Source organism: Empidonax traillii, unplaced genomic scaffold (assembly GCF_003031625.1).
Source record: "Empidonax traillii isolate 1590-97213 ecotype Southwest subspecies unplaced genomic scaffold, ASM303162v1 scaffold296:size1881848, whole genome shotgun sequence".
NCBI classification, from domain to species: Eukaryota; Metazoa; Chordata; class Aves; order Passeriformes; family Tyrannidae; genus Empidonax; species Empidonax traillii.
This window is the reverse complement of record NW_020955489.1, coordinates 469,443-493,436: the sequence shown is the minus strand read 5'-3', so window position 1 is coordinate 493,436 and position 23,994 is coordinate 469,443. Positions and strand designations below refer to the sequence as shown.

General features: G+C 42.7%; 2 protein-coding genes across 8 annotated transcripts in view; one reads left to right on the top strand and one right to left on the bottom strand.

Moving 5' to 3' along the window:
* The first annotated feature begins 1,346 nt into the window (after positions 1-1,346).
* On the top strand, positions 1,347-22,891 carry ANGEL2 (angel homolog 2). Of its 4 annotated transcripts, XM_027890734.1 has the most exons (10): positions 2,164-2,232; positions 3,848-4,284; positions 6,468-6,721; positions 8,121-8,190; positions 9,877-10,298; positions 11,263-11,389; positions 12,060-12,120; positions 12,619-12,782; positions 16,825-17,002; positions 22,623-22,891. In XM_027890734.1, the coding sequence occupies exons 2-9, from the start codon at positions 3,855-3,857 to the stop codon at positions 16,977-16,979; spliced, it is 1,683 nt and encodes a 560-aa protein (XP_027746535.1). In that variant the 5' UTR covers positions 2,164-2,232; positions 3,848-3,854; the 3' UTR covers positions 16,980-17,002; positions 22,623-22,891. The 4 variants fall into 4 exon arrangements, with proteins under 4 accessions (XP_027746534.1, XP_027746532.1, XP_027746535.1 ...); XM_027890733.1 differs by lacking the exons at positions 2,164-2,232; positions 22,623-22,891 and adding an exon at positions 1,347-1,361 and having other exon boundaries at positions 16,825-17,364; XM_027890731.1 differs by lacking the exons at positions 2,164-2,232; positions 22,623-22,891 and adding an exon at positions 2,074-2,091 and having other exon boundaries at positions 16,825-17,364.
* VASH2 (vasohibin 2) overlaps positions 18,571-23,994 on the bottom strand; it is a 37,613-nt gene continuing 32,189 nt past the window's right edge. For all 4 annotated transcript variants that reach the window (XM_027890737.1, XM_027890739.1, XM_027890740.1 and 1 more), the window contains exon 7: positions 18,571-21,016. In XM_027890737.1, the coding sequence (XP_027746538.1) occupies positions 20,947-21,016 (70 nt within the window). In that variant the 3' untranslated portion in view covers positions 18,571-20,946. The remainder of the gene's footprint in view (positions 21,017-23,994) is intronic.

Sequence of the window (23,994 nt, the reverse complement as noted above, 5' to 3'; positions counted from 1 at the left end):
TCCTTGGGGGAGAGTGTCATTGATTAACTAAAGAGACAAATATATCAGGCTTAGGAAATGTACTGAGCTGAAAACAGCTAGAGGCAGGGAGAGTGTTCATTTGAAGTTTGCCCAGCCCTTGTACATTTCTAGGCATCTGCTGCTAACTGCATTTGGAAAACAGGCAACTGAGCTCAGTGGACCATTGATCTGAAACACCATGGCTGTTCTTATGTGCAGCGTAATCAATCAAAGCATCCCTCGGTGAGTCAGTTGCCTCCATTCACTAGGGAGTTTCAAAAGCTCAAATGACTCATAAAATAATTTGGCTTCTACTTACAAATCAGAATTTGTAGATACCTAATTTTGAAGAATATCTTTTCACATGGTATAGCCAACCGAGATACACAAAATAATAATTAGAAGAGAGTAATCCACAATTAAGTCTTCCTGGCTTATTAAGACCTTCCTAGGTCAAGGCAAGAAAATAAAATCTCTCATCAAAATCAGAAAAGAAAATCTCCCATCATATTAGTAAGTTAATTTTTTTCTTATCTAATATTTTATCTGTTACACAATTAACTGTCGTGCTTATCAGCATATCTTCCTTTTCATTAAGGCTTTACTTAAAAAACTCCAAAGCTTCAGTCCTTCCCTACTGGCATTGCTACTATGTAAAAACTTTCTGAAGTGACAGAGAAACTTGAGTGACTTGTGCAGATCGAAATACAGAAAATAACTCCATCGTATGTGAAGATTCTTCCCCTAAAAATAACAGCAGTTGTTGTTCCTATAGCTATGCCTCACTGTCTTTTTTCTTAGAAATATATCTAATACATAAGGATAATTCAAAAGAGCAGGAAAGAACAACCAACAAAAATAAGTAGGTCTTGAAAATACAGTTGGGAGATCTTTGACTACCTATGTATTATGTGAATAGTAACTCTGCTTTCTTATTACATTGTAAAGAAAGTAAGGGAAAATGGATAGGCATTTCTACCTTTTGCCAGTAAGTAACTTGTGTCCAAGAAATGGAAAATATAAAGTGGATTTGACACATTGTCTAAGTAGCACGTTCTTAACATCACTACATTATTCCTGTTCCAGTCTTCCCTACCACTCCTGGAAAAATGTCAAGTGGTATTTAAAGTCATTTTTATGACACAAGTAAAAGGAATGCAAAGAAGCAGTATTTTACTTGATTACAGTTCCTGCACAGCATCTGCACTGTTCAGAAGCACTATAATTTTTCATGTGCTGTACTACCTTTCCTTACAGTAAACAGAGCCAGCGTTTACTCTGTCCTCAGAAGACCTCAAGAAAGCATTTTAACGGCTTGTTCAAGCAAAATCGACAGACACAGAGGATTGTTTATGCAGCTGGTAAGCAGCGGTGTGTCCTTCCGTGGTGTCTGCAGGGCGGGCAGGTCTCCTCGGCAGAGCACCTTCAGGTGCATTTTAAAACCTGAGAACGTTAAAATACTGTTTGAGGTGAGTGGGTTTTGGATTTTTTTCTGCAAACAGTAAGCAAGGTGCTGCTGCCCTGCCACGGTACCTCCAAACATACGGCCGCTCTTCCTTAAGTCCCTTTGACCCTACGGGGCCACACGGTGATCCCAGGGAGAAGACTGCCTATGGAAACTATCAGAGAACCACAGAATATGCCGAGTTGGAAGGGACCCACAAGGATCATCGAGTCTAACCCTTAGCCCTGCACAGGACCATCCCCAAGAGTCACACCAGGCGCCTGAGGGTACCGTCGAAACGCTTCTTGAACTCTGTCAGGCTTGGTGCTGTGACCACCTCCCTGGGGAGCCTGTCCCAGCGCCCGACCACCCTATGGGTGAAGAAACCGCTGCACGATCACAGTTTTACGTCCATTTAAATGCTTCAAAAGCCTGCAGTCGAGCTGCCTACGTGGCGATTTTGCTGCGCTCTGGAGCGGGCGCTGCCCCGGAGCGGCCCCGAGAGGAGAGCGCGGGTTCCGGGGCCGGGATGGTGGCCTGGCCTCGGCCTCAGCCTCGGCTTCCCGGACCAGACATGGCCGCGGGCCCGGCCCTCGGACTACAAGTCCCAGGAGCGAGCGGGAGGGCGCGGCCGCCGCCCGAGCGGGGTATGAGGCGGCGGGGCGGCCGGGAGCGCGGCGGGCGGAGCTGGCGCTGCCCTGGGGTGACCCCTTCGGGGGGCACCGGGGCTGTGCTGGGCCCATAGCGGGGCCCCCGTGGGCCGGGCCTGTGCCTGGGCCCGCCGGGAGGTAACGGGGGTCGGGGGGCGCTGCTTTCAAACACCCGCCATTAGGCCGAGCAGGGCCGCGGTAAACAAAACACAGCGCGGGCTGGGAGGTTCCGCTGCCGGGGGTAGGTGGCGGTGGTGGGGTCGGGGTTTTGGAAAGGGGCAGCTTCTCGGCGCTTTTTCGTTAAACAGGTGTTTCAGAAGGCTCTTGTAAAGGAGCCGCGCCGCTTTCCGCTCCATCGTACTGCTGCGGTGTCCGGGCGTGTGTTGCGCTTATGTGTCCGTCGGGCTGCATGTGGTGCGCGGTGGCGGAAAAAGCCTCTTCCAGGACAAGCTGGATGTGTTGGAAGTTGCGTTGGCAATTACAGTGTCCAAAGGGGGGCAGCGAGGATGGTGAAGGGCCTTGAGGGGAAGCCGTACGAGGAGCAGCTGAGGTTGCTCGGTGTGTTCATATTGAGGGGAGACCACACTGCAGTCACAACTTCCTCGTGAGGGGAAGAGGAGGGGCAGGCATTGATCTGTTCTGTGTCGTGACCAGCGACGGGAGCCGAGGGAATGGCCTGAAGTTGTGTCAGGGGAGGTTTAGGTTGGATATTAGAAAAAGATTCTTCACCCAGAGGGTGGTTGGGCACTGGAACAGGCTCCCCAGGGAAGTGGTCACAGCACGAAGCCCGACAGAGTTCAGGAAGTGTTTGGGCAACGCTCTTGGGTTCATCGGGGAATTCTTGGGGCTGTCCTTTGCAGGGCCAGGAGTTGGACTTGATCCTTGTGCGCCCCTTCAAACTGTGATTCAGTGATTCTGTATTTCATCTTATTTGCTAGGCTGAATGGCAGCTGGGAGGTTCTCGGCTCAGTTCAACTTCAGACATATCAACTTTTGTTATCTTTTGCTTTTAAGGGCAAAATACACCTTATTTAAACAGTGAGGAAGCTGAGACAGATTATTGTCAATCAGCCTTTCTCCCTGTAATTTTGTCGAGACAGATTTTTTTTTTTCTTCTGGAAGAAAAAAAAAAGGAAAAAGAAAAAAACACCTTCTTTTCATGACTTTAATAGCTAAGCTGTGGTTTGCCCTCCTGGAAAAGAAATAAGAGTATAAATTAAGTTTTAAGCTTGTGTCAGAGATGCCATGAGAGTTAGTACCTTTATTTCCCTGTCGTGTTGGCTCTATGGTTTTAGCCAAGTCAGTGGCTTTCTAAACAAATTTCTGACAGCTTGAAGGAAAGTGGTTTTCTCATTTCTTTCACATAGCCTTATGATAAAGTTAATGCAGCATGCAAAAATGACCTTTTGTAAAGGTCAGTCCTCTGAGCACTTGAAAGATCTGACAGTTGAATTCAATAAGGCAGAAAATAAATAGTTATTCAGATGGATAGGGCTTGGATGCTAAATGGCATTTGTAAATCTGAAGGGGGAAGAAGGATGCAAGATTACTTTGTAAAGTCCCACTTTGCATATCATTTAGATAAATGTCTAAGTATCTTGTATATATATAAAAAGGTTTAAATATCTTGTGTTTGTTAACTTATAGAGAAGGAATAGCTTTTGTAAGCCATGACCAGAATGAGTTGCATCTGCAGTCTTCTACAGGCAGATGTAGTTGTGTGCAAGTAATGAAACCTGTGCTTTTTTGACAGACACTCCATGCTGCCCCGCCATGTGCAGAGGCTGGGCAGGGACTGGATCACCCACTGGAATGGCTCCCAGATCCTCGCCTTGAACAGCCCAGTTTCCAGCTGTATGAGATGGGCCGGACACTATCCTCCCTGGGCCTCCTTTCCACTTCCTATCCCAGCTGATTTCTCAGGAAGCTGGAGACTCCCTCCATTTCTTGGACCTTGGAGACAGTTTCAGAACTCTAATTGGCATCTTGATAACTACACACAAAGTTGTTGCTTTCACCTACCGAACCCCAGTATGAAATCTGAGGGAGAGGAACCACTGACAAAGAAGAGAAGACTCAGTGGCCAGCGTGATACTTCAACTCCTGAAGAAGAAACAAACCTCTCTAACAAAAAGGAAGCATCGTGTCATTCTGTAGCACAGAATGAAGAAAAACATAGCAGCAAGAAAGGTAAAATATGCTTTTTGCTTATTTTCTTTGTTTATTTGTTATGCTAAATACACCTACGGAGTTTTTAGCAATATTACCTACTTCTTTTTAGTTACTGTTTTTCTTGGCACCCCCCTCGTGAAAACATCTGTCTTGAAAATGTTCCAGTTTTTAAATGCTATTTAGTCTGTAAACTTGTATTTTGTGCTGTCAAACAGTCTACTAGAACTAGGTTGACTGCATGTGGCAGTAGAACATTGTCACTTAGGTGAGAAATTGCCCAACCTGGGGAGTCCTGAGCTTGGTTCAAAGAACTCTCAGGTATCTGCCGCCTGATCAAGGCTGTTAACTTGGGAACTCTGTAAAAGCAAAAAGATTTGGCTGACTTGCTGTAGGGCTGAGCTGGGCTGGCAGTTGTGTGGCTTCATTCCTTGTCCTCTGCTTGAGCTCATGAGCCCTGCTGGACCTGAATTGGTTTCTTTCCAGACCAGTTGAGTTACCTGTGACCTAGATAACCGAGAATGAATGGACTGAGATTTAATGGGGTTTGCTTCCAGTGTGATGGTGCGATTTTGTGTTTACAGTTGTATTCTGCCACCGGCATGTTGGCAAGTCTTGTGTCAGACCATGTGTGGCAGAGCAAGCAAGTGCCTTTATCCAGATTAATACAGTAAGAAGTGCAGAGTTGTCTCCCCAGCTCAGTAGCAGACTTTAGTGAAACTTCAGTGTCTGTGTTACCGTATTGCAGATACAACCCTCTACACAGCATTCAAATATTTTACTGAGTTTTGTGTATATTAAGTTTTGTCTACTGTGGAGCAAAGAGAGGGACACAGACAAAATCATGGCCCTCTTGTATAAATGACTTCCTTAGCAAAATAAACTGGAAGGTGTGTTACAACTGAAAAGGGCAACAGATGCTATCAGCATCCCAAAATAATAAACCCTACACAAATATCCATAAGGCTTAGAAACATCATATCTATCTCCAACAGCTGAAGGAACGGAGTTTGCTTTGTGCCTAAATTGCTGAGTCCTCTCTTAACCCTCCTTGTCTTACCTTTATCTGAGAGCATGATTAGCATTGTGTTCCTTTCTGGTTACCTTTGGTTCACATATGGTAAGGTGATGGTAATTAAAGATTCCTGCTGAGGAGCAGTGGGGCTTCTCTCCCGCAGTAGAAACGGTACTTAAAGCCTTGCTGCATTCATTGCAAACACTAGATAAAGTCCTGAATAATGTAAGCACAGTGATGAGATTTAGTACCCAAATAGGGGCAGATGGTAACAGCTGTAGCTGCAGTCTGCCACTGGTTGGTATCACGGGTAACTGGACCTTAGCTTGCTCTCACGTGAGTTCAGATATAAAGGCTGAAAGGCATCTCTGTTCATGAATTTTGTAAGTGGAGAAGCACATATCTTAAAAAGTAATTGGATGCCTAATGATGAGTGGATATGTTATAAGTTTTCATATCATTATACTACTAATAAGTATGAAATTAGAAATGGCAGAAAGGAAAAGTAAGCCTTTTCAGAAGTTGTTGGTAATTCTGAGGCTTGTTAATTTTTTAATTTCCCAACCTCACCGAGGAAGATTGGGTGAATTATTTGTTTTGGGACTCCTGTAGTGCACCCTGTTGCAGCTTATGGCTGAAGTTTACAGACTACAGAGGCTAGAGGTGAGTGACTGATTGATTGCTAGGCCTTTGTTAGTCATGGATAGAGGGATCAACAAGATGCCCAATATGCTACTCCAAAGAGTGTATCCTGGACTGACATACACTGTCTCTGCTGAGGAGGTAGTGGCAGAAGGCAGCATAAGTCTCTCAACAGACTGGATTTGGCTTACCAGTTTGACAGCCCTTCTACAGGGAGCAGAGGGGTTTTATCTGACTGCAGCAATGTCCTTAGAACAGGGCCAGTTCCCCAGTTTCAAAGCAGTTGAAATCCAGGGCATAGAATGGTTTTGTGCTGTATTTTGGGCTTGAGGTTTTTTGTTTGTTTGATTTTTTTTTTTTTTTTGCTGATGCTTATATAAAATTCATCTTAAACAGAGGATCTAAATCACTGCTCATTGAATAAGCTTTTAGAATTGCTTAAGCAATTTGAAAGACAAATAGTTGTCAATAGAATGATTTCTAAGAGCAGTAAGAAGTCATATGGTCCATTACATAACTTCTTTTCTGCTTCATGTTCTTTTAACAGGAACCATCAAAAGACACTGGGAATATTTCTGTCAGCAGAGTAGAACAATGAAAATCTCTGAAAATAAAGAATCTGACCAAAGCAATAAAGAAAGTGAGGCAACATTTGACTTTACAGTCATGTCCTACAATATTCTCTCACAGAATTTGTTGGAAGACAACTCTCACCTGTACAAACACTGCAGGCAACGATTGTTATTTTGGACATACAGATTTCCCAACATTCTACAAGAAATCAAACAGCTGGATGCAGATGTGAGTAGAAAATGAGCATGTGGATATTTCTTAAGAACTGATAAACTGGAGTAGCAAATTCTCCTTATATTGGGGTCTGGAAGAACACTTTGCTTTGGGTTTGGTTAGTTTGGTTTTTGTTGGTTGGATGGAGTTTTTTGTTTGGTTTTGAGGCCACATTACTCATCGTTAGTCTTAATCAGGAAGTCAAGTCATTAAACTTTTTGCTTCAGACCAGCAAAAGTTCAGTGATAGAATACAATCTGTTTGTGCTAGAAAACAGTACTGAAAAAAAAGTAGTTGTACTAGGGAAACCATAGAAAAACAGCCTTGTCCCATTTGAAGAATGCAGTTAAGACTCTGTAGCCAGGAATCTGGAAATTAAAGTCCCCTTCACACTCTTCATTTCTTCCTAATAAATTTATGCATACTGTATGTATATATCTTTACAACGACATACCTTAGAGGGCTTCCTGGGAGGAGCATCAGGCAGAGGAACTTTGGAGAGGATCTGCCTGGTGCTATTAGTAACAATAAGACAATTCTTCAGGAGGGATGGGTCAGAGCTGAAGCCAGTCACTCCAGCCAGGAGCAGTGCAGTTCAGGGTACTTGCTAAAGTCTGCAGAGCCACACAGCACAGCACTGGGGTAAGGATGTGATGCCTTGTACTGCATGAACTAGTCATGGTGAGCAGCTGCTCTCAGAACCTGGTAGCTGCAGGTGCCCTTTTCACAGAGAAATTTCTTGCTAAAGCACATAGATTTTTAACTGTTTCATTGGTCTGAACTGTAACCTGAAAGTGAAGCAGAGACTTTGGAATGTTGCTTGAGATTTGACTCTCCCTTGAGACCTTGAATGAAGAACTGGTGTCAGCTGGGCAAGTGGAGTCTGTTGCTGCAGTTCAGCAAGCAAGGGTTAGTTCCCAAAGGGTAGCAAGTTAGTCCTTCATCACAGTCCCAGGGTGGTTGTAAATCTGTGTCTTACTGCAGTGTGCAGGGAGAAGGCTCAGAACCCTTCAAACAGAATATTTTGAAGTGGATCTTGGGTTCAGGTTCTTGTAATACAGAAGCTGCTTGTCCACTCTGTAGTGTGCCACTGGCTTCTTCATTCTACCACCCTAACACTTAGCCTTCCCCTAAACTGCTGAGAATGTATCAGCAGGTCATTATTTTGATTAAATTAAATCTCAAATCTGAAAATATATGTTTGAGAAAGAGTGGGGGGACTTGGAGCCTTCTTCATAATTTTAAGGAGCATTTTCTGTAGGAGAGCGAATCCTATTGTGGGATTATGGAGTCAAAAAGCTTCTGATTTATTTATTGTAATTCCTGTTCAGACTGGCCAACAAACATAGAGATACGCTGTGGTAATATTTTGATGTACTTAATAATATATTTTAATTGTAAACTTTTGCCTTAGGTGCTGTGTCTACAAGAAGTCCAAGAAGACCACTATAGAACAGAGATCAAGTCAAGTTTGGAATCCCTGGGTATGATGAAACTCTTAGGACCAATACATTGTCTTCCCCCCTGCCCCAGTATTATTTTCCTCAAAAAAACCTTTCTTAGATTATAGAATCAAGTCTTCTGCCATCACGTGTAACAGTGTTGTGCACCCCCTTCTATAAATTCATCAAGTGCTCTCTTGAAACTACCTTAGTGTTTTTTTACCAGCATTCCTGTTGGATAGCTCTTCAAGGACATGTTTTTCTGGCTTGGAATCTTCCAAATATCAGCACTACATTTCATCCATGGTCAGTGTATATCCATTAGTTTCCATACTAGTGCTGTCAGTCAGTCTAAATAGCACTGTCTTGACACTCTCCCTCATGCAAATTTATGGAAAGAATGTGTTGCCAAGGGTTTTTGATTCCATAGTGGTTTAAACTGATCTAAATCTTTTGGGCCCTGCACCACATTCTGTTCCCAGGGCCCTGCTCTCATCCTGGTACTGGTTCTTGTCTGATACCAAGAGGAGCCGGGGAAGGAGCTTCACTGGACTGATACTTTTTCCTTTCTCGATTAGTTGAGGTAGTCTGGCTCCCAGAACTGATGGTTTGCAAAGAAGGTAGAGTAATGGCAGTACTGATTTAAATCACAACACCCTAAGGGAGGTGAGCTTCTCACTACTATATGTGAGGCTCCAGAGCTTGATTTGGCTACTCCTCTCCTCCTCCCTACCTCTCAGGGCATGTCCTGCCCCTTCTCCTGGGCTAGTTCTGGCACTCACTTAGACTTTTACCCCAGTGAAATCCACCAGTCCAGCAGAATACTATCCAGACTAATTTTATTTTTCTGGTTTATTTTTCTGGTGGCTTACTGAGTTAGCAGTAAGTGCCACACCGAGTGGCAGGAGCAACATGACCTGAAGCTGGGAGAGGGGAGTGGGAATCCCCTGTTCCAGCACTGGTGTGAACTCAGAGGTCAACTTGCCCCACCTCATTGAGGCTGTACTTCATGAATACATATGGTATGAGCAGGACAGAGAGGTATTTCAAAATGGCAAAAACTGGACATTGGTTCAAGATTTAATTTTTTTCCTTACATAGATAAGATCTAATTTATATCTACGTTTCATCTCTACATAAAGTGAAGAAATTGGCAAATATTTTTAGGTGGACTTGTTTGAATTCCAGTGCTGTCATTTGACAAGTATCTCAGTTTCCCTGTTGAAAGCTTGCCACTTGCTGCTAACTTGATAATTGCATAATTTTGTAAATGTGTTTGAGACCTTTCTTCTAGGAATCATTTCAGACATTGATTTATGACTTAGACTGATTAAGGCTTTTGACTGGAATGCTTCACTGGTATTATTCCTAAACCATTCTGGTAACATCCAGAAAAATCTTCAATCCACAAGTCAACTTTTATGTGACTTGTGGGGTTTTTTTGTTGTTTTGGTTTGAGTTTTTTTCCACATGAGGAGAGAAGAACATGGCTGGTATCCTAAAGTATGTAGATGCTTATACATCACAAAAGTATTAGACCAGGCATCTTGTCCTGTCTCAGTTTAGATAGGACAGAAAGACTTGTGTGTGAACTTCACGTGGGCTTTGGTACTTCAAACTGAGTGTTGGCTATTGTGAGAAAAGTAACATGAGATTTTTCTAATTTTTTTGTTTTAAAATCTCTGTTTACACTATGGTATTTTATGTTTTTAATTGCCTTTCTTGCAGGGTATCACTGTGAGTATAAAATGAGGACAGGCAGAAAACCTGATGGCTGTGCTATTTGCTTCAAGACTTCCAAATTTAGCCTGATTTCATCAAACCCCGTGGAATTCTTTCGCCGTGATATTCCACTCTTGGACAGGGACAACGTTGGACTAGTGTTGCTTTTGCAGCCTAGATTTCACTGTAAGACTAATGCTGCAATCTGTGTTGCCAACACACATCTGCTGTACAACCCCAGGCGAGGGGACATCAAACTGACCCAGCTGGCGATGCTCCTGGCAGAGATCGCGAGTGTCGCCCCTCAGAAGGACGGTTCCTTCTGCCCAATTATCATCTGTGGTGACTTCAATTCTGTTCCTGGTTCTCCATTGTACAGATTTATAAGGGAAGGAAAGTTAAATTATGAAGGACTCGCTATAGGGAAGGTAGGCTCTGCTTCTCACTTCTCACAAAAAAAAAAAAGTTTAAGAAGAGAAATATTTGAGTGGTGCTAGCATGCAGTGTCTGTGATGATTTCCGTTGCAGTGCCTATCTCAGTGCCCTCTATGCAGCCTTCAAAGCAAAAGTGACTGTGGAGTTACTTAAATAAGCCTGGGTGAATTAACTGTGCCTCAGGAAATAGTGTTTCCACTTCCAGTATTCTGAAAGGCAAAACTCAGCAACAGTTGTTCAGGAAATGTAGTTATCCACAGGATGATTGTATCACTATGTTCAAGTGTCCCAGTCTAACTACTTAATCAAATACCTACTGTGGACTCCGTGGGAGGATGACTCTTCCTTTAGATAAACTTGATGTCTAGAATGATTGTAAAAGCAGAAATGCAATTAGATGCTGAACCTCAACTGTTTTCTGTTAAATGATGTCTTGTTGTGAGGTCTTGTATCTAGCTGTTGCATGTCTCACATGCTATTTATCAGCAACTGGAATACATACAATGAGAAAACACAACAAAAAAATACCCCCCGGCGTTCTTTGCTAGTGGGGAGTTGTTTCAAGCCCCTTTTTGACTTGACTTGCTCCCAGAAGGATAAGCATCCTGAAGCTGAAGTAAGTGTCAGCTAGGGAGCTCTGTATGCTCAGCCAGTCCTGTCGTGTTGCTAAAAGTGTTCTTGGGTACTCTCTCATTGTCACAAGAACTATCTGGAAAAATTGTGCAGCTGCAAAGAACTTACAAAGCATAAACAAAGGAGATGTACATAAAGGGTGGTATTTTTACAGGGATTTGGCAAGCCTTTTAAAAAAATTATTCTAAGGGGCCAAGTCTTTTTTTTTTTTTTTTGCTTAAAACTTTAAACTTTACAAAAAATGTTCACTTATTTCAGGTTTGTTTGGGGTTCTTTATTTCTTAAGATTTCTGTTTAAAAAAAAGCTCATGTTGTCTTTCTCAGGTCTCTGGACAAGAACAGTTTCCAAGGGGACAAAGAATCTTATCTATCCCTATTTGGCCAAAAAAATTAGGTATTTCACAAAACTGTGTATATGAAATAAAACGGCAACAAAAAGAAGAAAATGCAGGTCAGTTTCTGGGTTGACAAATTTTGTGAACCTTTGAATCATTCAGGTAGCACTGAAAACCAGATGTTCTCTTCTAGTGGGGACAAAGCAGTGAGTCTTGAGCTTGCAAAACTTACTTGTTGGGCTCACTGGAGTGTAAAGGGATTCATTCACATAAACATTTGCAAAGTTGAACCTTTAGAAGATAATAGTTAGAAACTGCCATTCAGAACTTGGTGCATAATATTTAAACTCCTGTGTTTGCGTCATGAAAGGCAGTTGTGATGTGACTGGGAAGAGAGAGATGAAGGAATGCAGCACATGTACCTAGTGTGAACCTACATGCTGCTTCAGTGTTTATGCATTATAGCGTTGGCACTTTATGGAGCAATTGGGAAAAGCAAGTAATTCCTTGTTGGGTATTGCTATATTTTTCATCCACCATTTTTTTCTTTGACAGAAAAAACAATTTTAAATGAATGGGACATAATTTGAAAGAGTCTTTAGAGGGGATTTTACTAATGGAACAGAAGAATTCAATCCAGCCTTGCGAATTGTATCTTGCCTGCTGCAAAAAATAAGTGTACTTACAGATACTTTTTTCTGTAGCTTTTCTGTATGTAGCTCTTCAATATTGGTCTCAGCTATATCCTATTTTTAAATGTAAATTGAATGTATTTTTATTTTGCAGAAGAAAAATTGGAAGCAGCAAAACTGGACAACACTCAGGAGATTGTAGTAGCATCTGAAAAGTATGTGTTAGGGAAAAATATGGAAACCCTTGGCTGGTTACTTGGGAGTTGGTTTTGGTTTTAGACCAAACTTGTGTTTGATTCTGGTTGTGGATACAAGATGCTCACTCAACCCAGTTCATATATGAGTTGTTGCTTTCATGTAAGCTGCTTTCATGGACATTTCTACATGTGTCAGGGAGAGATTGCTGAATGAGAGCACATGAATGCTTACAAGTGTATGTGGAGGTGAAAGCTACCTATAATTAAAGTGTCAGTTAAGCCTGTTTGGATAAGCTCTTAGGTATCTGCCTTGAAAATACTGCCTGAATTTTTCCCTTCAGAGGTTTAGGCCACTCACACACAAGGCTATGGGATTGCTTGCATGAGAGAAACACTAGTTTGCATCTCCCGATAATTCATTTTGTTTGTAACCGGGAACTATTTGGTATTTCTTCATTGCTCATTCCTCGTAGGACACACAAGAAAATAAAATTATTCTCTTTGATTCCCCTTTAGGATGTCTTCAAAATTGCGGCACCATTTTAAATTGTCTTCAGTCTATTCTCATTACCTTCCTGAAACTGGGGTGCCAGAAGTAACAACTTGTCATTCCCGAAGCGCTGTCACTGTGGATTATATTTTCTATTCTGCGGCAAACGACGATACTGCTGCCCAGCCAGGTAAAGGAACCAACTTTTCATTATTTTCCACAAATGCTAAATGAGATTAAGAGAAATGTAGTGATGATTCAATCCGTTTGAAGCACTTCAGAGGTTCGTGGTAGTGCTTTCAGTGCCAGCTGCTCCCTGAGAATGCTGGCCTTGTCAGCTCACCACAGATGAACCTGCACTGCCACACGGGGCAAAATGTTTTACCTAACTCAGCATCTCTGCAGTTGTCATCTCATCATGGAGACAAGACCTGAGGGTACAGAAAAGCAGCAGTGAAAGTAGCACCTGAGAAATATTGCTGTCAGTAGCTCAGGCCAGACCTACAACGAAGCATTATTTCCAATTATCTAATCAACAAAATGCTGAGCAGCAATTTATGATGTGCATTAAAACTGATGAAAAACCTCGTTTCTTGGCAATTTACTTTTCAGCTTGTCTTGATGTAATTTCTGTCAAGTGACAGACTCCATGGCCTTTGCTCTGAGCATGGTCCCTGGCACATGCCCAGTTGTCCCTCTCTGGTTTGCAGTTGCAGCTAAAACTCACCAGATGGTGCAAGAAAGTCACGGTATCTCCGCGGGAATTTCGTGATGGGAAACACAGTCACAGTGTTTATCTGTCCTTTACTGTGTTTGTACTCGTACCGTGGGTACTTCTGAGCAGTGTGCTTCCCGTGCCCTCATTAGTTCTGTGCTTTATGCCATCGACAGAGGTCATTCCACAATGCAGTGCTATCAGATAAATGGTTCTGCAGAACTCGGAGCAATGAAAGCTGGATTCTATTCCTGCTCCCACTGTAGATTGCAAATGATTTTTATATATTAACATGGTTTTCAGTATGTGAAATGAAAATACCACCTTTGTGTCTCATACCTGATTGTTAAAATTCATTGAGTCAGTTCACAAAAGTCTCATTTGTCGTAACATGCACACTAAATGCTGTATTAATGTAAAATAGCAAATACAAAAGCTTCAACTGAAAAACAGATATGAGAAGCGTTTAAATGACTTCTGTATGTCATGTGATTTAACAGAGTGCTGTGTGATTTCAGAGTGCATTTCTGCACAAAATTTAATCCTAATTCACCTGCTTATATGTTTTGTTGCACCATCATTGTCCCAGAAGAGATACAACACTTTTTTCTTTCTGCACTTGTTTTTCAAATAGAGTCTTCTCCCCACATCAGAGTACAGAATGAATTTTCCAAGTAGTTTAAACTGGTATAGTTTTTAGTCACTAGTTCTTAGAAACTAAGTAATGGTCTAGATTTTCAGTTTTTTAATGGGCCTCTGTATTAAAAGTTGCCACAGTCTGAACAAGTGAATAGTAAAATGTGGTCCAGGTTGACTGATTGTTGGTTTGTTTGGGTTTTTTTAAGGGGATTTTTTGAAAAATTTGTATGCTTTAATCTGTCATGCTTAGCCAAGCATTTGGTTTGGTATTCAGGATTTGCACATAGTCAGGGTTCAGTATCTACCTGAGTCCTGCAGGGCATAATTTTGCTGGTTCCAGAGTGTTCTGAGCTGACATTAATCACTGCACAGACCAAGCTCTGTGGCAACAAATTGCCCCTTTGTAGACATGCAGGTGCTGCCTCAGATGATAAATTTGTCTCAAGACCCATGTGGATGTGTGCTCTGGAGCTGCCAAGACATCTTTGCAGTGATAAAGCTGTTCTTTAGAGCAGCATTTGACAGCTGCTGGGTTGTTAGAGGGCTGGAGATCTGGCAGGTGGCAAAGGATGAAGCTGTTGAACTATCTGAGAAGTTTAGCAGTTGCCAGATAGTCCTTTAAAGTATGTTTTATGGTAAGCCAGAACCAGGCTCAGCCAGGAAGTTCTGAAATTGCTGATCACTTTCATATAGAAAGTACTTCTGTCAAAAGTTACAGCTGCTGTTTGTGCTGGTCCTGAAGGCACTCAGCTTGGCTCAGTATCACCTCTGTGCTCCGAAGGCCGTAGCTAGGGTTGCCAAATAATCTTCTCACCACTTAGCTTAAGAAGTCTAAAAGTTTGACACATCGTGCAAGGATCTCAGTGGAATTTCTTGATTGCTCTTTGCTGATGGGCAGATTGTGCCTGACAAATTTAGGGGCCTTCCCTGGCAGGGTCACAGCAGTTGTGGATAAGGGAAGAGCAACTGATACCATCTACCTGGACTTGGTGGGAAACAAACAGTTGGAATCAGTGGCTCGATGAGGAGTGGTACTCCTCAGGGATCAGTACTGGGGCTGTTGCTGTCTAACACCTTTGTCAGCAACATGGACAGTGGGATCCGGTGCACCCTCAGCAGGTTTGCTGGTGACACCAAGCTGTGTGGTGCAGTCAAAAGGCTGGAAGAAGGGATGTCATCCAGAACAACACTGACAGGCTTGAGGTGGGCCCCTGCAAACCTCAGGGAGTTCAGCAAGGTCCTGCCCCTGGGTCAGGAGAACTCTAGTATGAAGGTGAGGATGAATAAATGGATTGAGAGCAGCTGGGAGGAGAAGGACTTCGAGGTGCTGGTTGATGAGAAGCTCAGCACAGTCCTGCAGTGTGGTCTTGCATCCAGAAAGCCAACCCTGTCCTGGGCTGCATCAAAAGCAGCGTGGTCAGTGGGTCGAGGGAGGTGATTGTCCCCTTGAACTCTCCTGGAATGCTGTGTCCAGCTCTGTCACCCCCAGCATAAGGAGGATGTGGACCTGTTGAAGTGAGTCCAGAGGAGGCCATGAAGATGATCAGTGAGCTGGAGCACCTCTCCTGTGAAGACAGGCTGTGAGAGTCGGGGTTGTTCAGCCAGGAGAAGAGAAGGCTCTGCAGAGGGGCATTGTACAAGGGCAGGTAGTGATAGGACACAATGGAATGGCTTTAAACTGAAGGAGAGTAGGTTCAGATTAGATGCTAGGAAGAAATTCTTTACAGTGAGGTGGTGAAGCACAGGAACAGGTTGCTCAGAGAAGCTGTGGCTGCCCCATCCCTGGAAGTGTTCAAGGCCAGATGGATGGAGCTCTGAGTAACCTCGTCTAGTAAAAAGTGTCCCTGCCTATGGACAGGGGTTGGAACGAGATGAACTTTAAGGTCCCTTCCAACCCAAACCACTCTGTATAATTTTGTAATAAGGACAAGGTTGTGAGTCACCTTCCCCTCTTGTATGAGCAATATGGTGTTTCCTCTGGAGAGCGGGTGTTCCTTGGGCAATTACAGAAATAGGTAGCAGGAAATAATGGAGGAAGATCCCTTTCTTACGATGAACAGTTAGACAGGGAAATACTGTAGGACTTTCATCCTTATGAGTAAGAGTTTCTGTATGACCTGACTGCTGGAGAACTGTGTGCTTGAGAATACAGAAATAAAATGTCATGTGAATCAGTAGTAGTAGTAGTGGCCAGTCTTCGCGAACGAAGAACCGGGGAAGGTCTTTCCACCTTCCAGCCTGCGCATTGGATTTTTTAGGTGAGACACAGTGTGCGTGGAACTGAGCCCACCCTTTAATCCTGAGGTTCATCTGCCGGGGCCAAGCGAGCTTGGACGGTGGCAGTGAGGTCCTCAGGACGTAGATGGATTGCCTTACAGGGCTAACGAGCTCCATCTGCCTGGGGAGTGGCCCCGACCGGGAATCGAACCCGGGTCTCTGCAGTGACAGGGCCGTGTCCTTAACCACTAGACCACCAGGGGCTCCCATTGTGAATCAGTAACTTGAAGAAGATAATTAACGTTGCAAGAGTCAGGTCTGTTTGCAATGCTGTTGTGCTAAAGTACAGGACTGGATTATGTGAGGCTTTTTTCAGGAGAGTTACAATGAACAAATAAATCCCTTTTCTTTTTTAACTCAATTTATCTCTCCACAAAGTAGAGTCCTTCTGAATACTGGGAGCTCTACTAGTTATAAGCTCTACTGTGAAAGTCATAGTAAACAAGAAGAATTTCTGAACTTAGTGGTGATCTTGCATGGAACAATAATAATTCAGATTATTGCTGCCATACTGTTTTCCTTTTGCTACATCTGTATAATGTGTGGTAATTAGCCCAGACTGATAAATATTTCCTTTTGTTGTGTTGTTTGTTTTAACCAGGAGCAGAGGATTCTTTTCGTGGAGGTCTGAAACTTCTTGGCAGGCTGGCACTTCTAACAGAGAAAGATCTCTGGACTGTTAATGGTCTTCCCAATGAAAATAACTCTTCTGACCACCTGCCACTGCTAGCAGAGTTCAGGCTTATTGAACGGTAATACCCAAAGGACTTTTTGTTTAGGTAAAGTTACCTTCAGCTTCTCTCTTCATGGAATGATTTTTTTTTTTTTTTTTTTAAAGATTAATTCAAGCACTGCTGGTCCGGTTTAAATAACTTTGCCTGCATGCAGATTTGTTAGTGTTGTGTAAAGTAAACTTTTTAAAGAGACTTTTTTTTTTTTTTAATGTTTAAATTACTTTATGAAGTCTTTAAGGCAAAAAAAGAAAAGACTTTACATTAACTTTCTCTTTGATAAAGGAAAACATCCGTGCCAGACTCAAAATGGCATTATTTTTCATGGAGATGTTGTAAATGGTTTTTATTGTAAATCATAGTAAAAAGGACTGTTTTAAGAACTGTGTGATTCTTCAATCAAAGGGGAATGTGTTTGTGTGCCTGTGACATTCTATAATGAGCTGAAAATAATGTCTTACTACAAAGGTGCTCTGGACACTTCTGTCTAAACACATCTGCAAAGGAATTTGCTTAGAGGGTAGTCAGGGCAGAGGCTGCAACACTGAACTTTCAAAGGAAGAAGAAGGTTTTGCAGTAAGGCAAATTTTTATTTGCTTCTTAAATTTCTAAATTTAATTTGCTTCTTAAAATTCTAAAAGCTTAAAGTGTAGCATTCACTGGAATATTTTTAAAAATATCTGCAATAAAACCAAGCTTAATGAGCACACCACCTTACAGGAAACTTAATTAATCTATTATAGGAACCAAAAAAAAACAGTTCTTGACATCATGAGGCTTCATACATATTGAACAGCTGGAGCACAGGGTTTTTTCCATTTAGTTATTTAAAATGTCAGGTTGTATCTTGAAATGACAGATCCTGAGGTATTAAACGATTAAGACTTTATTTTCATGATGGACTCATAAACATTCTGTGCCAAATGAAATACAATTTACAAAATAATAAAAAAACCACCTAAGACTTCCTGCATGGGAAACTTGCAGGGGCTGGAAACAAGTCCTGTAACTTGGTCAAACTACATGTGGATGTGTATGTAGAACCAACTTCAAAGTACCAGAATTGCCTTTCAGTGTAGTGCTGGAAAACCTTCACCCATGTTCCTGAAATCACAATCGGATGCAGTTGTCTCCCAGGAGCGCTTGTAGAATTTTCCTCTGTGTTCCCTTTTCCCGACTGCAGGCAAACAACTGCAATTACTTTGTGCTCTGAGAATAATGCAGGCAGTACAGCGGTAGTAATCACAAAACCAGTTGAATTAAAAAAGTTCCTCAAGCGTTCCATGCCAAAATGTGACTACCTACCAAAACATTCAGCTTAAATTGCCGAGATTTGGAGGGGGCTATTTTTCTCTTAGGTAGTATCAGTTAAAGATATTTCTTCTACCTGTTAACAGTCAGGTTAATGCTGAAGATGACTACCTCTTTTATACTGAGTGCTGTGTGATTGCAAGTATCTGAGTAATCTCAAAGCTGAACCTCATAGATGCCAACATATCTAAATAGATGCAACAAATTTCTGGGTACATCCAGGTTACAGCTAAAAACATTGTTCAGTTGTAGCAACTCCTATAGTCTGTGTTAAGAGCAAAACCAAAAAAAAAACACTTAAGTCATTTAAAAAAAAGGCTACAATGATATTTTTATTGAAGTTTCATGCTGTGCATATACAAGTGATGAAAAAAAGCCCCAAAAGCCATGCATGTTTTCTACACTATTTGACCACTTTGCTGTTACTTGAACCACACTTAAGACAAATGGCATCATAAGCAAGTTTCAAGAGAATATTTCAGCTGAACGTCAAAACAAGAACCAAAAGCACTTTGTCATACACCTCTACAGCATTAAAAAGCTTCAGTGTAAGTTAAGAGAAAATAAATTGTGCTGGACAATAGTAAAAACTATATACAGATGTTACTTGAGCTGAAGTAAACCATGGTTTCATAGAAAAAACTTGCCACATATCAGATAATCTTGTGCTACAGGATACAGCTGATCAAAAGGTTTTCCACATCATTGTATCCATGAGAAATTCTAAGGAATACATGAAAAAAACATTAAGTTGCAAGACACTGAGCAGCACAAAGTTTAAAACTGAAACTCTGCAGCTGATGTCAAATTACACAATAATTTCTACAAAAAGAGTATTTCCCTCTCTGCAGCTTCACTCCTTAACAAAAAAAAAAATACCTATTGTGAACACAGGAGTGGAAAAGTTTACAGAAAGAGGGATGGGAAAGGCCTCCCTGTAATTGATATGGTAAACTTGGATAAAGAAGTGTCACACATTTGAAAAGTTTTCTTCGTAGACCTTCTGAAGTCTAATTAGTAGAAAGCCTTTCACTGGTTGCAGAAGGTTGCAGGGTCCTGGTGTTTTCTTCCTGTCCTAGGCAGGTGAAATTCATTGACTTTTTTGAGCAATGAGGTCTGTGTAGAAACAATTGTCTCCTTCTGTGTTCATTTGCTGGCTGATAGAAGTGTTCTAGGAGCTTAAATCATTCCGCTTGAATAAGCATTATTGTCTGTTACAACATCCTGTCTTCACTGAGATCCCAAAAAAGTAAGTGCCCAGGAGGGGAGGTACACAAGGCCCATGGCAGTATCATCTATAAGCACAGCACAAAGGGTAGAGGCTGGACTTGCACAATAATCCAGTTTATATTTAGGCACCTAATGAAATATTTCCAGGAATGCAGCACTCAAACGCTTCCAGAGAACTTCGCTAATGTGAATGGTGGACCCCAGTAAGTCTTACCACGTCACTTGAGAACGCTGCTGTCCATCACAGGTCCTTAGACAAGTCTTAGAACAAAAGGACTGAGTTGGAAGAAAGCAGAAAAGCTTGATCTGCAGCTAGTTCAGGCAGACTTCCTTATTGAGGTTTCACTCAGCAGTGAGAACTACAACACATGTAGGAAAAAAGCCCTACAGCAGCACAGCAGAAGGTTAACTTCAGCCTGCCATTTCTGATTTACTCTAAAATGTCAAAGCATCACCACTGGAGACTGCTCAGCCTTTCAAAGACAAGGTTCAAATTTACACACAAATGTGGAAAAAAGCACAGAGACTCAGGTCAGCAATTCTGACAGTTTTTCCATTATTCCAGGTACACATATGAGAGAAAGAACTGACTAATAAGTGAACACTTGTCTCTCCAAAACAGCAATCTCTACATTTTGTGCTTTAGCAGTGGAGTCAGAAAAGACTACAAGCTTGTGACAAAAGTATAAAAAAAATTATGAAAGTTTAAAAATCCATTATTCATCGCCATCATTTAAAAAACCCAAAACCTCGTATCTCGCCTAATAAGATGTCAGTATAAGAATACACTTGCATATTACTATTACTTAACTTTCAGCAACATGCAGAAAATAATCATATAGGTGGCAGTAAAATATCCAGTGCTGTTTTAATACTACCAGAAATGCTGGGAGACAGTACAAATTAGTGAGAAAACAATAATACTGACAGTTTTGCATATCTATTAAGTCTAGTGAGGTAATGTTGATACTTTAAAAACTTATGCCACTTCTGCACTGCTTGCTTTTATTGCTGAATTGAAGATTAATACTGAATATGATTTTTCTTTTAACTGCACTGCACCCCAGCACATCTTAAAACTAAGAATAAGATTCCTCAGTTATTCCAATGCTACCACCCAGCACAATGCCAAGTTCAATTAACACTTGTACAGGGAAATGATATTTGAAGAAACTCACACCACTGGAGTCACCTGCTACACGATGGGAGGGGAAGAAAAATCTCCTATCCTGGCAAACCTAATTTTAGGTTCTCTTTGCTGATGCCTTTTCTATAAATTGAAATAAATACTGCCACCAAAAAAAAGAAATCCCCCCTTCTATTTTCTAGGTAAAACTTTTATTGTGGGAGTACATAAATTAATAAATAGTCCCATTCCTTTTGCCTTCCAACGGAGTGCAGGTAAAGTGCAGTGGGAAGCAGCAGGAAGCCCTCTGTCCAGTATGGCTCTGTTAGATGCGGAGCTGGTAGCCCACCTCGTTGAGCGTCGCCAGGTCTCCTTTCTTGTCCACCACCGCAGGCCTGCGAGCAGAAGAGGGAAGAGGGCGCTGCTGACCAGCAATCCCACTCTGCCACAGGTGTGGACAGCGCAGTGGGAACACGGGGAAAGGTTCACTTCAAAACAGGCCTGACTACATCTAATTTTCTCATCATAAGCACGATCCTGCTGTATCTGCCACAGGAACTCATGTGACTGAGCTACTCATGTGCTGCCTCTGAAGCCACGTGCCAGTGAAGAACAAGCTGTCCCATGCTGGGGTCCATGATCTGAGCCTGGAAGCACCCACTCCTGACTTGAGAGAGGGCCTAAATGAGTAGCTAAGACCAGACACATCCCACCTGTCATTGACCCCAGAGCAGGACTCCAGCTTTTAGACTAAAGTTGAAACAGCGGAGAGCAAACAGGCAGGGCCTCTCACATGGCCACTGTGTCTTCTGTCCAGGCCTGCCCTTGCCTCTTGTGTAGGTCTCTCTGTGTGAAGGGCTAGAAACCCCAAACAGAAAACATAAGGTGAACTCCTTCAGTCTCCCCTTCCTCTCATTTCACAGAATGTTCTGAGTTGGAAAGGACCCACAGGAATCATCGACTGTTAAGTGAAAAGGACATACAGGGTTCAAACCCACAACCCTGGTGTTGGTAGCACTATGCTCTAACCAACTGAGCTAATCTCAGGGGGTCTCCTGAAACCCAACATTCTGACCCAGTCCAGCCATTCACTTGAGTAATCACGCATACACAGATGCTGTTAGGTCATTTAGTGTCTCAACAGCCTGAACCAAATGAAACCTTGAGCAATCACTCTCTCCCTATTTAGCAAACAGTGGTAAAGCTCCTGCAGCAAACTTGTCAAACCAAAACAATCCAGCTGTTATGGTCTATGGAAGTGTCTAATCTGAGAGTTTATTCCAGGCTCTTAGCTGCTTTCACACGAAGCAGTATGTTTGCTTTTCTTAAGACAGACATTGTTTAAAACACACATTTGTCCTAGTACTCTACAACGTGTCTGCTTCCTTGCAGAAACACAGCTAAAGCCCAGAGTAGGACAATGTGAGGCTGGTAATGGCTCCAGTGCTTTCCTACAGCCCCTCAGACCTGGCTTGCAGCTCTCAGCACTCACTCTTTGCTCATTATGCAGCAGCTGTGACCCCTGAGTTTGCACAGCCAGGCTGGCGCTTATCTCCCCCTTGCAGCTGCCGGGCCATTTCCATGGAAGCTGCTCAGGGCAGCCAGCACGGGCTCTGGAGAGGCAGCTCAGGAGAGGCAGCGTGCCACAGGCGGGCTGGCAGGCCAGGGAAAACCCAGCCCTGCCCATGGAATGTGCTGGGTGCATGCACCGGTGGAAGAGCTGTACTGCTGCAGCCCTAAGAGGTGAGGGTGTATAGCTTACGTGTGTGACAGAGCCTCCAAAATATTTTTTAATTCTTTAATTCAATAGGGAATGTTTTAGTATTTATTTTTAAGAGCTGAACTGCTAAAACTAGATCTCTGCTGAGATTCTGCCTAGCATTTGAGAGCTGGGGACGTTGCTATGGACAGCTCTTCTGCCTTGTCGCACGTTGAGTGAAACCTGTTGTTTTGCCACTTATCCAAGCACCTCTAATAATAACCCCGTCATCTTCTTTGCAGTACTGCCCTGCACCCTTGTGTTTATCTCAGTTTGTAAGTACTTCACAGATGTGAAGGAGTCTTCACTGGTCCTTCTCACTTGCAAGAAGGAATCACACTTAAAGAAATCACTGTAAAATAGTTTGGATTTTTCCACTTTATTCCTTCAGAGCAGATGGGATTCGACTAACCAGTAAACAAGCTACAAGCTGCTTCCCTCAGCACTTGCACAGGAGTCAAGACCAGCAAGAGATGCATTGTTTGAAACTTCCAGTGTCTATCCTTCCTCCCTCCCTCCCTCCAATTTATGGATGTTCTTCACACCCTTTTCTCCCTTTAATTAAACCTAGAATATGGTTTTAATTAAAGCATGTCTGGATAGTTCTACCTTCTCTGATTATCCAACAGAGATGGGGAGTCCCTGCACACCCATGGTGACATGCCCATTTCCACACATCCATCACAATTCTCTGTAGCTTCTAGCTGTAAACAGACTGTCCTCCATGAGGTTTTAGGAAAAGACAAGAATTTGTTGGACCAGAGGCAGCACAGATCCCAGTCTTCTCGGCGGCCTTACACCAAACCCGGCCTCTGAAGTGAGGGACCTCTGCTGTACTAGCCTGTCAATCACGCCTCCTGTGCAAAGTGTCTTGACCATGAGCAGATGAGCAAGCTGTGCCTCGCTGCTGAGTACACAGTATTCATGAGCTGCCTGCACTGGATCTGCCTGATTTTGCACATCCTTACAAGATCCGAATATAATCCTGCCTCCTTGCACATCCTAATAAAACAGACTAACAATTTTCCTTTCAACAGTGACATTGGGCTGGAAACACACAAGGCCAGTGTTGCCAGGACACTCGCAGAGCATGCACGTGTTAAGCCTCAATATGAAACTGAAGGGAAATAGAGCTGGTGAATTGACATTTAGGAGCAGAGATTCTCCAGGCTGCTGCATGACCCTGCCTTCCAAACTTAGAGCAACTGTCCCAAACCCCTTCAGCTCCAAGCACTCCTACCAAGGATGAAACACTGCATTGCCTCTTCCAGCACAGGCTTGCAATTCACTGCACCCTTCCATTTTGGGACTTCAGAGGATGGACAAATGGACACAGTAAAACTTCACACTCAGCAGATTTACCCCACCCTATATCCTCTGTATTCATGCTGGCCACCCTTAGCAGGATCACACCAGATGTAGGCTAAGAGCACATGGACTGTTACACAGCTCAGTTAATGAGCTGCAATTTGACCGCACACCAGCCTCCTAGACAGGCACATAGTGCGTAGTGCATCGCCACCTGCTTCCTGCAATGTGCCCTATCTGCCTTGTAGCTGCATTTCCAGGCTAAAAGGCTATCGTGGGCTTGCTGGCAGACACCACTAATTTTTA